This window comes from Danio aesculapii, chromosome 16 (assembly GCF_903798145.1).
Source record: "Danio aesculapii chromosome 16, fDanAes4.1, whole genome shotgun sequence".
Lineage (NCBI taxonomy): Eukaryota > Metazoa > Chordata > Actinopteri > Cypriniformes > Danionidae > Danio > Danio aesculapii.
In genome coordinates this window covers 851,443-865,259 of record NC_079450.1, presented here as the reverse complement: position 1 = coordinate 865,259, position 13,817 = coordinate 851,443, and the positions used below count along the sequence as shown (strand labels likewise).

General features: G+C 38.6%; 1 protein-coding gene across 1 annotated transcript in view; it reads right to left on the bottom strand.

The window, feature by feature from the left end:
* Positions 1 to 8,068: 8,068 nt before the first annotated feature.
* Positions 8,069 to 13,817, bottom strand: part of iqgap3 (IQ motif containing GTPase activating protein 3) — a 48,477-nt gene continuing 42,728 nt past the window's right edge. The window contains exons 32-37 of the mRNA XM_056475203.1: positions 12,409 to 12,496; positions 11,331 to 11,543; positions 11,018 to 11,178; positions 10,175 to 10,300; positions 9,321 to 9,429; positions 8,069 to 9,045 (exon numbers count right to left, since the gene is read on the bottom strand). Of these exons, the coding sequence (XP_056331178.1) occupies positions 8,932 to 9,045; positions 9,321 to 9,429; positions 10,175 to 10,300; positions 11,018 to 11,178; positions 11,331 to 11,543; positions 12,409 to 12,496 (811 nt within the window). The 3' untranslated portion in view covers positions 8,069 to 8,931. The remainder of the gene's footprint in view (positions 9,046 to 9,320; positions 9,430 to 10,174; positions 10,301 to 11,017; positions 11,179 to 11,330; positions 11,544 to 12,408; positions 12,497 to 13,817) is intronic.

Here is a 13,817-nt window from a genome sequence, read left to right as displayed (position 1 = left end):
CAAGCGCTTTTACATAAGACAGAACACTACTGTGCAGGATCTAAGAGCTATTTTAGCTCAAACAAACAAACAAACAAGTAGTGCAACATGACTTGTGGTACATTCATTGTTTTCCTTATTGAGTGCTTGTAAGCTGGAGTTTAGGTGAAGTGTGTGGTGCAGATGGAGAGAAGACTGTTTCTACAGGTGGTGTCATACAATAGTAAAGTGCATTATACTGTAGTATCTACAACTCTTTGGTAGTGAATGTTCCAGCATACTGCAGTGTAGCAAATACCGTAGTATACTTTAGTTTTTACTACAGTAAAATGTGGAGTATTGTACTATAATATACCCGATAGTTGTAAAAACTAGAGTATTGGGTCAATTGTATTTATTACTGCACTACATAACACTGGGATGTGGTAACCCAACAATTGGGTTAAAAATGCATTTGAAAAAAGTGAATCAAACTTTGATTAAAAAAACAGCATGTTTATATTATGATTAAAATATTTGATTTTACCATCTTTCATCCTTACCGTCCTTCGGATGAGACGTTAAACCGAGGTCCCGAGGACTCTCTGTGGTCGTGAAAAATCCCAGGATGTCCTTGGAATAAGTGTATGGGTTTAACCCCGGCATCCTGGCCAAATTTGCCCACTGGCCTCTGTCCATCATAGCCTCCTAACCATCCCCATATCATAACTGGCGTCATCACTCTGTCTCTTCTCCACCAATCAGCTGGTGTGTGGTGTGCGGTCGGGCGCAATATGGCTGCCGTCGCGTCATCCAGGTGGATGTTGTACACTAGTGGTGGATGAGGAGATTCCCCCCATTGTGTAAAGGGCTTTGAGTGCTCAGAAAAAGTGCTATATAAATGTAAAGAATTATTAATATTATTATTATTACCATAGCAACTGTAGTATCACCACAAAAGATCGATTAAAATAGTTGTGTTACCATAGCAACCACAGAATCACCACACCTGACTAATAGTTGTTACCATAGCATATAGTTGTTTCCATAGCAACTACAGAATCACCAAAATAGATCAATTAATATAGTTGTTACCATAACAACTAAAGAATCACTACATCAGATCGAATAGCTGCTACCATAGCAACTTCAGAATCACACCTGACCAATATGGTAAAGTCTAAATCGGATACGCGGCCGGCCAGAAGTGTGATATACACATTAATATAACAGTATTTTTAATGACATTGTATAATAATAATTATTATTTTTACGTTACTGTGACGGTTGGGTTTAGGGTTGGGGTGGGGGTAGACGTTAATAAAATACAATAAATGGGAAATTCCGATCTAGCAACAACCAACTAATATAGTTGTTACCATAGCAAGTACAGAATCACCAAAACGGATCACTTAATATAGTTGTTACCATAGCAACTACAGAAACATTATTGTATAGTACTTTTTCCATACAGGAGTCACTCAATCCCATATCTGACCCATGGCTGACTACCTCCACTGTCCTGGACATCCTCTGTGTTTTACTGTCAGGAAACTCAGGAGTCCAGAAGTCAGTGTTCACCAGCATTCCTGAAGCGGACAAACCTGATCAACCTGCGGGGGACTAACACACACACACACACACACACACTTCAATCAGTCTGCTGCGCTGAAGTGAATCATTGGCATTTAAGTCATAATAACACATCTTTAATTTTACTAACACACTTGAGTCATTGATGATATAAATTTTTTGAGTTCATGACCCACATCTAAAATACTTTAGTGTTTGAATCACACTATAGTAAAGTGTATTATATTATACTGTATATATTAGAGTATTTAAAACACTGTTAATGCATGCTCCAGCATACTGCAGTGTTGTACTGAAAAAACTAATACTTTACATTTTACTACTGTGTCGAAGTATAGTATACCCAATAGTTGTTTGGGTCATTTGTTTATTACTGTTGGGTTAAAAAGCAGAATTTAAATGAAAGAAATGTATTGTTACCATAGCAACTGTCGAATCACCACAACAGATCGATTAATATAGTGGTGTTACTATAGCAACTGTCGAATCACCACAACAGATCGAATAATATGGTTGTGTTACTATAGCAACTGCCGAATCACCACAACAGATCGAATAATATAGTTGTTACCATAGCAACTGTCGAATCACCACAACAGATCTATTAATATAGTTGTGTTACCATAGCAACTATAGATGAATTACCAACCTACGTCACACGGGTCCCCGGTTGCAAAAGAGACCGGCTGCAATAGCAAACATGGTGCTGTGCGGTAGGATGTCAAATTCGATATGTATAGTAACTTTTATCGTACACCCCCCTGTTTTAATGCCAACTGTAGACGTCTTTGGCTAAAAGGGAGCTGAATACCTAAATTTTGTATGTGGGGTAGAGATATCGTAAACATGCTTGCTTTATGTCAATAATGACAAATTGCAGATATTAGAACACCTTAATGCATTAGGAGAAACACAAGCTAACCAATAACCCCTTTCAATAATATAGTAATTAAAGATTGAGTGTATTCACAGTTATTCACTATTTATAATCTATAATATTCTTAATAATGTGCCCAAACTATTATTTGACAAAAAAAATATAGTCAGGATAATGCATTTTTCTGGTGATACAACAACATAACGTTACTTGATAATTGCTCTTATTTATGCATTACCTGACCAGCTAAATTATATTTTGCTTTCATGTGCATTTGTCCCTCTATGTTCTGTTGTTCGGTTGTTCTGTCATAGGTTAGTGTTTTTTATGTATTGTATTTTATATGCATTATATTGTAGTGTATTGAATTGGGTGTTTTTTTTGTTTGCTTTTTTTCCTTCTGTATTTTGTTGTAGTTTTATAAAAAGCAAAAAGCACACAAATAAACTTTAAAAAAAAAAAAAAAAAGGGGGAGCTGAATGGAGTGAGGACCTATTTAAAAATGCTGGATTCTGCAGTTCTCATGTGATATTAGGTAAGGTCACGCTCTGCTGAATCAGACACATTACTGTTTTTGATTGCAGAAATGATTTCAGCGAAAACAGTTAAATATGGTGAATTAAACTGCGGACACTGAATGCTCAGAGTGAAATGTGAAAGTGTAAGTTATGAAGCCCTACTGAAAAAACCAGCCTAGGCTGGTTGGCTGGTTTTAGCTGGTCAACCAAGCTGGTTTAAGAGGGGTTTTGGCCACTTCCAGGCTGCATTACAGCCATTTCCAGCCTGGTCTTAGCTGGTCAGGCCGGGAGAAGACCAGCAAAAACCAGCTTAGCCAGGCTGGGAGCCCAGCCAAAACCAGCTATGTCCAGCTTAAACCAGGCTGGTCAAGCTGGTTTTAGCTGGTCAGTCTCCAATAGGCCAAAACCCCTTTAAAGCCAGGCTGGTCAACTAGCTAAAACCAGCCAACCAGCTTAGGCTGGTTTAAGCTGTTTTTTTTTTTTCAGTAGGGAGGTAAAGTTGGTTTTATATTCACACATTCATTCAGTGACAACGTGTGACACACTCCTTATATTGTTTACCACGGCACTTTGAATATTGGGTCTGAAATAACCTGCAAGTGTGACTTGAAAACAACATTAACACTGTTTAATTGACTGTGAACACTGTTGTACTGTGATAGTCATTGACTGCTAATATGATTTCGCTATTTAGAGTTGGCAAATAAAACTTTACTGAAATTATATTAAGGAGAAAGTCCGAATACAAAACCATATACCCCATCCCCTGCCGTACAGGAGCAGTTCTCTGTCAGAATGCAGTAGTTCTGCTTGTTGATGATGACCCAGGCCTTGTACAGCTCCGTCTTCTTTCCTTGTCTTTGGCTAGGCAGAACCTCGGTGTTTAGCTCTACATAGTGTTGAATCTGGTCATCATGGAGCATTATTTCCTGCACATGACCACACAGAACAACACTGTAGGCATCCAAACACTTGTAGATCTTTAACTTCTCTCCTGTAAAATCACTTGGAGTTTCAGTGAGATTGTATATTTGGGGCTGGATGCTTGGTCATTTCGTCTTATCCAATATCTATTGGGAGGGTGCTATCGCAAATGGACCTGTCAGATGAACGCCGCTCACTTTAACGTTAATTTTGCAGAATAACTGTGCTTATCACTGGGTGACGAGCTGTTATAACACACTGAAAGCATTATGGAAATAATATATATAATATGTAATCAATATATCTTATCTCTAATACAACAACAAACTCTGTACCGCATCAGATGTCATTCCCTCGCTGTAAATGCTAGCGCTCCCACTGTTTTTCTGCAACCTTGCTGGGCGCGCATCCTGAATGTTCAAAACCCGGTCATTCATCTATAGAATAACCACAACAGATCTATTAATATAGCTGTGTTACCATAGCAGTGGTTTACTACAGTGGTTTACTACAGAATAGTACAAAATGGTGATGCAAACATTTATTTTAAATGATTTACACAGGATAATCTAAATATTTGCTATGCTTGTGTTTATTCAGTGTAATTAATTAAATAAATGAAAAATAAAACACAATACCATGACCTTTAGACTTGTATGACCTTTCATCCCTCAGATAAATCAGATGTGTAGTTGGTGAAGTGTGTGTAGAGAATGTTTACCTGAGTTCTGCTGCAAGCCTCGTCATTTTCTCCATCATTCCTTAGTGGAGAATCACTGTAGAAACATGTGGAGAATGTCTGCCAAGTGTCACACAGATCAGATCAGATCAGATCAGCAGGTGCAGAGTGTGTGTGTGTGTGTGTGTGTGTAAAGGGAATGGGCAGTTTCTGTTTACACACACACACACACACACACACACACACACACACACACACACACACACACACACACCTAATCATCTGAATGGAAACACTGCAGCTGTATGTAAATTACATGCTTATTAGTACAAAGTAAATGCTGGACAAACTATTGTGTAATAAGAGTAACTTATTTAGCTCCTTTTTCACTCTGTAGTTGAACAATGAAAAGCTGAAAAGCCTGGTTTTAGAGCACAGTAATCGTAATGTAATGCATATTTATATAGCTCATGTATCGTGTATGGTCATACACCCAAATCGCTTCACAATCATGAGGAGCGGGGGTCTCTCCACACCACCACCAGTGTGCAGGTTTACTTGGATGATGCTCAGGCAGCCACAGGACAACAGCACCAGTGCTTCACCACACACCAGCTATAGGTGGAGTGGAGAGACAGTGATGATTAGGAGGCCATGATGGGTAAGGGCTGATGGAGGGAATTAGGCCAGGACATCGGGTTTACACCCCTACTCTTTACCAGAAGTGCCATGAGATTATTACTCACCACAGAGAGTCAGGAGCTCGGTTTAACGTCTCATCCGAATGATGGCGCTCACTGACAGTATAGTGTCCCCTTCACTATATTGGATCGCACTATACAGTTACTATTCACAGTAGTTGATCAGTCTGGTGTAGCTCCTCCTCCTCAGTCCAGCATCAGTCTGGTGTAGCTCCTCCTCAGTCCAGCATCAGTCTGGCGTAGCTCCTCCTCCTCAGTCCAGCATCAGTCTGGTGTAGCTCCTCCTCCTCAGTCCAGCATCAGTCTGGTGTAGCTCCTCCTCCTCAGTCCAGCATCAGTCTGGTGTAGCTCCTCCTCCTCAGTCCAGCATCAGTCTGGTGTAGCTCCTCCTCCTCAGTCCAGCATCAGTCTGGTGTAGCTCCTCCTCCTCAGTCCAGCATCAGTCTCGTGTAGCTCCTCCTCCTCGGTCCAGCATCAGTCTGGTATAGCTCCTTCTCCTCAGTCCAGCATCAGCTGCTGTAGCTCCTCCTCCTCAGTCCAGCATCAGTCTGGTGTAGCTCCTCCTCCTCAGTCCAGCATCGGCTGGTGTAGCTCCTCCTCCTCAGTCCAGCATCAGTCTGGTGTAGCTCCTCCTCCTCGGTCCAGCATCAGTCTGGTGTAGCTCCTCCTCCTCAGTCCAGCATCAGCTGGTGTAACTCCTCCTCCTCAGTGTTGGGAATGACAGCCAGGAGTCCTGCACAGCGGCCAGAGGGATTCTGAGCCGTTCTTCTCCAGAATAGTGTTCAGGTCACTACTGATGCTGCTGGAGGAAAACCTTTACTGACTCGCTCCTCCGAAACACCCCAAAGTGCTCAATAATTTTAAGTATGGGTACTGTGCAGGCCATGGGGGGGATGTTCAACTTCACTTTAAACCACTCTGTCTCCAGTACTGCTGTATATTAAAATAAAACTAAATGTGAGCGAGTGACAGATATGTGACTCATTCCAGAACTGCAAGTACATTTGAGGAATTTTACATTTCCTTAAACTGAAATGATAAACAACTAGTGTATAATTTACAGTAAGCTGACTCTATTATTAATGTAAAATGCCTAAATGAAAAAGGGAAGCTTGATTCTATTCATTTTCTTTTTGCTTAGTCCATTTAATAATCTGGGGTCGCCACAGCGGAATGAACCACTAACTATTTCAGCATGTTTTACACAGCGGATACCCTTCCAGCTGCAGCCCAGCACTGGAAAACACCCATACCACTTAGAAAGCAGATGTTTCATGCAAATATGAAAATTAGACCTAATTATTTGATGATAACTACAAGGCAGAAAGTCAAAAATAGCTCCAGTGGGAATCAATACAAGTCCAAATCTTTAAGACTAAATGTTCCTAAATACACATACAAACATTACTTATAAATTATTTTTATATAACTTTATTATTCAAAGAGGTTTCATTAATTTTACTGAGAAAAATAAAAAGTTTATCATAATGATGCAAAATGTACATGCAATTTTTTACAATCACCCATAAATAACTGCATATAGGAAACGCACTCTGAAATATTTCTACAGGATTGCGAGATAAAAGCAAACAGCACTTTACATTTTCAAACATCAGATATTGTTTAACTTTGCAAAATTCTTACCACTGTAGCTTGAACTTTAATATCCTTCATGTCTGTGTTCAAGAATACTGAAAAACATGACACAAGATTAAACAAAAAGATAATTATGACTACACAGCCAACAAACAGCATACAATACATTGCACAAATACAGAAAATTATTAATGAAATCAACTGAAATGACAAGCAGAAATCTATACATTTACAAAAAATTATAAATAATAATCATTTTTAATGATTTCTAATCATTTCTTCACTTTATTTGGTACAGAAACGTTGCCTGGTCTGATGAGTCTCCATTTCTGCTGCCACATTCGGATGCTCGGCTCACAATTTGGCCTCAACAACATGAAAGCATGGATCCATCCTGCCTTGTATCAGCGGTTCAGGCTGGTGGTGGTGGTGTAATGGGGTGGGGGAGATTTTCTTTGGGTCCATTAGTACCAATTGAGCATGGTGTCAACACCACAGCCTACCTGAGTATTGTTCTGACCATGTCCATCCCTTTATGAGCACAGTGTCTCCATCTTCTGATGGCTACTTCCAGCAGGATAACGCACCATGTCATAAAGCGTGAATCATCTCAGACTGGTTTCTTGAACATGACAATGAGTTCACTGTACTCAAATGGCCTCCACGGTCACCAGAGCTCAATCCAATAGAGCACCTTTGGGATGTGGTGGAACGGGAGATTGGCATCATGGATGTGCAGCCGACAAATCTGCAGCAACTGTGTGATGCTATCATGTCAATATGGAGCAAAATCTCTGAGGAATATTTCCAGTAGCTTGTTGAATCTACGACACCAAGGATTAAGGCAGTTCTGAAGGCAAAAGGGAGTCTGGCCTGGTACTAGTCAGGTGTACCTAATAAAGTGGCCAGTTAGTGTATATACATTATATACTGTGTGTGTGTGCGCATGTGCGTGTGTGTGTGTGTATATATATATATATATATAAAACAGACTTTACAAGTTCTCAATTAAAGTGTTAAAAGCATTTAATAATCTATATAATGAGATATAAATCACCTGATGTTAATCTGCTGGTCACTTTAGTCCATTTTCTAATGAAAATACTAAATAAGACAAAAAAACTGATAAAAAAATCTGAAAGATCTGATCTGATTCAGAAAGAAAAGAGGAGAAATAATTTTTATTCATTAAAATACTTTTATTTTTTATAATAAAAACCAGCATTAAAAGCACAAAGTGTGAGGAAAGTGGACACACTGACAGAATACAAATATAAAACAGAGAGAAAGAGTGACAGGAAATATTTACAAAGAATTATTACAGTTATAATAAACCACTTTTAAAGATAGTATTATTAGTGATATGTAAACGAGCCGAAGACTCGTCTGTGATTCATTATAATAAAGCAAAGCTTGGCTTGATTAATAATCAATATATAATGATTGATGATTAATGATCAATATATAGATGTAGTGTATGATAGTGTCTTGAATATATGTAGAGTAATTCTGATTAATAAGATAAAGATGTGTTTCAGCAGCAGCAGAGCAGGTAATGATGATTTACTGCTGCTTCCAGTCAGATGCAGAAAAACAGGATTAATATGGAGCGCTTCTGCAGGATTACAGGAGTGAATGTGTGTTAATCTGTGTGTATATGTGTATATTTATGTATGTTTATATATGTGCAAGCATGATTATGTATGTGTGAGCATGTGTTTGTTTGTTGAGGGTGTGTGCTTTTATATGCATGTGCGAGTATGTATATATTTGGGTGTGTGCATTATGTGTGTATGTTTAAATATGTGTGTCTGTATACCATTATGTGTGTTTTTGTATGCATGTATTTTTATGTATATGTAAGTATGCTAGCATTTGTGTGTGTATGTTCATTTTTTTGCATGCTTTAGTGTGTGTGTATAGGTATATATTTGTGTGTGCATGCATTTGTGTGTGTGTGTATATTTATGTATGCATGTCTGCATGTGCGTTTGTTTATTTGTGTGTCTGTGTGTACGTATACGTTTATGTGTGTGTTTGTGTATGCATGCATGCGTGTGAGTGTTTGTGAGTGAGAGACAGCGTTCACTTCTTGAAGAACTTCTTGTTGAGGAGGAAGATGAGCAGGTTGACGTTGACTTTGGCTTTATCAAACATCTTCATCACTGCCACCTCCTCATACTGGAGCTGCAGCAGATCCTACACACACACATGTCTGTTTCATTATCTTAGTGAGGACATTACATAGACTTCCATTGTTTTTCTCTCAGGTTAATGATCGTGTCTGTGGTGCAACTCTCACAGAAACAGCTGCACATTATCAGATTCTAATAAAAAGATCTGCATGTAGAAGCACTTTTAACTAATGAGGAGCAGTGAAATCTCAACACTAGTGATTTCTCACTATATAATAGAGAACAACTGAGTCCTCACATGTATAGATAAACCAGAACACACACTCCTCTGATGCTCACCTGATATTTAAGAGGGAATTTCTCCATGTCCACACCCATGAAGCGCGCCTTGACCAGAAACACTCCGTCCTCCTCACCGGGGACTATATCAAAGATCACGTTCTTGAACCTAAAATAAATAAATCAATCATATTTATTAATAATAATAACAACAGAAAATAATGATCATTATAATACTCAACATTATATACCCACTTATATTATTATTCTTATATTCATTTTCTTTTCTGCTTAGTCCCTTTATTAATCAGGGGTCGCCACAGCGGAATGAACCACTAACTTATCCAGCGTATGTTTCACGCAGCGGATAGAGAGGGGAGAACATGCAAACTCCACATAGAAACACTAACTGACCCAGCCGGGACTCAAACCAGCAACCTTCTTGCTGTGAGGCGACAGCGCTACTCACTGCACCACCACACCACCACCCCTATTCAATCATTCATTAATTTTCTTTTCGGCTTAGTCCCTTTATTAATCCGGGGTTGCCACAGCGGAATGAACCGGCAACTTATCCAGCACGTTTTTACACAGCAGATGCCCTTCCAGCTGCAAGCTTTTTTTTTTGCTTAAAAGCAATTTAATCAGTAGTGATAAGTCAGGTTATGGTGTGTGTGTGTGAGTGCATGTGTACACAAGATCGTGTAAAATGAGTTTAAATTTGTATGAGTGTGTGAGAAATGTATATGCGTGTCTATGAGAAATGTGTGTGTGTGTGTCTTTGTGAGTGTTCAGGTGTCTGTCGATGTGTGAGCGAGTGTACATGTGTGAAAGTATGTTTTCGAGTACATGTGTCATAGTGTGTCTGTGCATGTGTGAGTGTGTGTGTGTGTGTGTGTGTAAGAGTGTCATACTGTGTGACGGGCAGGTCTTCAATCTCCAGCAGAACTCCTTTCTCATGTAGACGTGCAGCGGTGTAGGTGAGCGTCGCCTGCTTCTTCTTCCCTTTATTATCACTCACTTTCTTCTTGCTCACTTTACTGATGGACAGAGAGAGAGAGTCACACACATATATTTATACACGCACACACATTTATATACACACTCACAATATATATATATATATATATATAAATAAATAAATAAATCACTTCATCAGTTCTAATGTAAAACTTCACTGCAGAATCTGCAGCAGCAGTGATCTCTTAAAGGGACAGTTCACCTAAACATGTATAATCTGCAATCATTTACTCTTGCTCCTGTGTTTAAATATCTATAATGTTTAAGTATATATTGTATTCTACGTGTAATAATAGTCAAGTGTTTTTTTGGACTGATACTGCACTATAATATGCACAAAGAATATCGGCCGCTATATCGATATCGTATTTTTTTACTCACTGATATCAATATTGGCCACTGATCGTGCGTACCTGTTATTCTGCTTCTTCATTCTTTCATTTCAAGTTTTTACATTGAAAAATCATTGCATAAATGTGTTTATTTATAGATTATGTTTATGTATATACTGCATTTCTATATACAGTACTAGTACTATAGTTCACCCTATTATACTGTATTATAATGTGCATATAAATATACAAACGTTGGGCGTTACATCCATATCAGTATTTTTTTTACTCCCTGACATCGGTATCAGTCCCGGAAAAAAATAAATAAATAAATCAGTCGGGCTCTGTTGTGAACCATGTAAACAATGAGCGTGTGTGTGTGTGTGTGTGTGTGTGTGTGTGTACCTGTTGGTGAGGTTGTGCAGGCAGGTGTTGATGTACTGACTGTAATAATCCACCTGCTCCGAGTGGAAGCAGCTTTTACTGTTCAGGCTGTTCAGTGTGTGTTTGAGTTTGACCAGCTCCGCCTGACGCCGCTGACGATACACACGCTGATGACGGATGTCCTGCACACACACGCGCACAAAAAAATAACTAAAAAGTGTATCCACACAAGGTCAAAATGTACTGGTATTGCTATACATGTGGGGACATTTGGTGCCCAAAACATAAACACTGGGTCACACACACAGAGACAGACTGATCTGCTGAGCATTACCTTTGCGATGAGCTGCAGGATGTGTGCGTGCGCGTCATGTGAGCGCAGCGTGCCGATGGCCTCCAGCCTCCTGATGTTCCTCTGGATCTTCCTCTTCTTCTCCTCCAGCGTCAGCCTCCCGTCTGCGATCAGAGACTGATTCCTCTTCATCTTCTCTGGGGTTCGAGCGTCTCTCTGAGCGCGCTGGTGCATCAGCCAGCCGTGCTGCACCTCCTGAACACACATTAGGTTAATCGTTTAAAACAGAGTTCACAGTTTGAAAGGGTGCGATGTGCAAATCCCAAGATGTGATTATTTTAATGCGCTATCAAATATGGCAGCAAGCGTGAAATGTGAACAATCTAAATGGATAGGTTTTATATTTAATATTTAACATACAGTTGCAGAATTGAAAACAAAAATATAGCTTAAAGGGGCTAATAATATTGACCTTAAAATGGTGTTTAAACAATTAAAAACAGCTTTTATTCTAGCCGAAATAAAACAAATAAGACTTTCTCCAGAAGAAAAAAAACATTATCAGACATACTGTGAACATTTCCTGAATCTGTTCAACATCATTCGGGAAATAATTTAAAAAAGTGGTTTAATAATTCAGATTTCAACTGTATAATTCATTGAATTGAATTTAAAATACTGCTAATACACGTATAAGTATTACGTGTGTGTGTGTGTGTGTGTGTGTGTGTGTGTGTGTGTGTGTGTGTGTGTGTGTGTGTGTGCGTGTAAAAATGTTTTATATAAACAAGCAAAAATAAAAATCTGCAGACTGTAATACAGGGATTACTTCTCCTGAAAAATGTAGATGTAATTCCCACATAACCATCTACGATTTCAGACACTGGACTTGTGGTATTGTTCCTGATTTGTGACTTTATTTTTAATTGTCACACAGTTTTTTATTTGTACGTTTAAATTTATTGGTCATAGAACAGGTTGGTAACGTCATTCCTCTGCAAGTTGTGTGTCTGTTAGTGGACCGTCAGCTGTTTCTGACCCAGGACCAGCTACAGTGGTGACGTGTGTAATACATACGAGTGTGTGTGTGTAGGGGAGGGAGGGGGCGGGTCTCCTGTACCTGATCTCTTGAGGCAGAGACTTGAAGCACCTCATGAAGTGTGTCTCCAGGCTGCGTCCTGATCACATCAATGATCAGCTGCTTAGTGCTGCACAACATAGACATACACACACACGCACACGCACACACAAGATCACCACCATCATCATTTTAATCATCATCATTATCATCACAACCACCATCATCTTTATCACTAGTCATTTTCACAATCATTATCATTACCATAGTTATCCTCATTATCACCATCTTCATCCTGATGATAAGCTTAATTATCAATATCATCTTTATCATCATCATCATCTTTATTACATATCACCGTCATTATCATCAACACCATCATCTTGTTTACCCCAATTATTACATTTATTCTCATTATCTTCATCATCATAATCATTTTTATCATAATCACCATAATATCATCACCACCATAACCATCTCCACCATTATCCCCATCATTATGATGATCCTTAATCTATAATCATGATCCACATCACCCCCATCCTCATCTTATCTTCATCATTACCTTCATCACAATTATCACCATCCTCATTAGGGTTGGGTATCGTTTAGGGTCATTTCAATACCGGTGCTAAATCGATACTTTTAAAATGGTACTGGTGCCAAAACGGTGCCTGAACAGATTTTGAGCCACAAAATGATGGTGGATGACTCTAGAAAAATCTTTTATTTGACAAAATCTTTAAAAAAATTATTTTATTAGAACAATATAATAAAAGTTTAAAGTAAACATCAACTCATATTTTATATATTTGAATTACATGAATATAATTCCTGTGATCATTTGTTGGTTAGCATGAATTTAAGATTTGCATTATGAAATTATATTAGCTTACTATTAAACTGTGTTAAGGCAGTCATCTAAATACTGAGCACACTCCAGGCTCGGAGCTTGTGTCTATGTTTACATGGTTATCTGTAATCTAATGATCTGCCTTAATCTGAATGAGACAATAATATGATCAAGGTGTTTATATAGGTGGCTTTTTGAATGTTCTTTTCATGATCCTGTCTTACATGTTATAGTCAGTGGTGGTTCTAGACCAGAGAAACTGGGGGGTAAAATGTTATATATACACTAGTAAACTGTTATGCACTGACTGTCAGCATGGGGAAGATAAAAAAGGAGATATTAGAAATGAGTTAGTTAACTATTCTGTTTAAAAGTGTGCTGTAAATAAATCATGTGTTAAAGACGGAAATCAACAATGAATGAAGGCAAAACTGAATGAGTTGAATATGACTTACATGAGCGTGACTGAAAACTACGTTTGATCAATGTGTTATAGCTGTTCTTTGGTACTTGCCGACTGTTTGGAAATTCAAGACTGCATTTCCTGCTGTAAAACTCTGTACACTAGATTTCTGATTAATAATGGTGTCTGCATAGC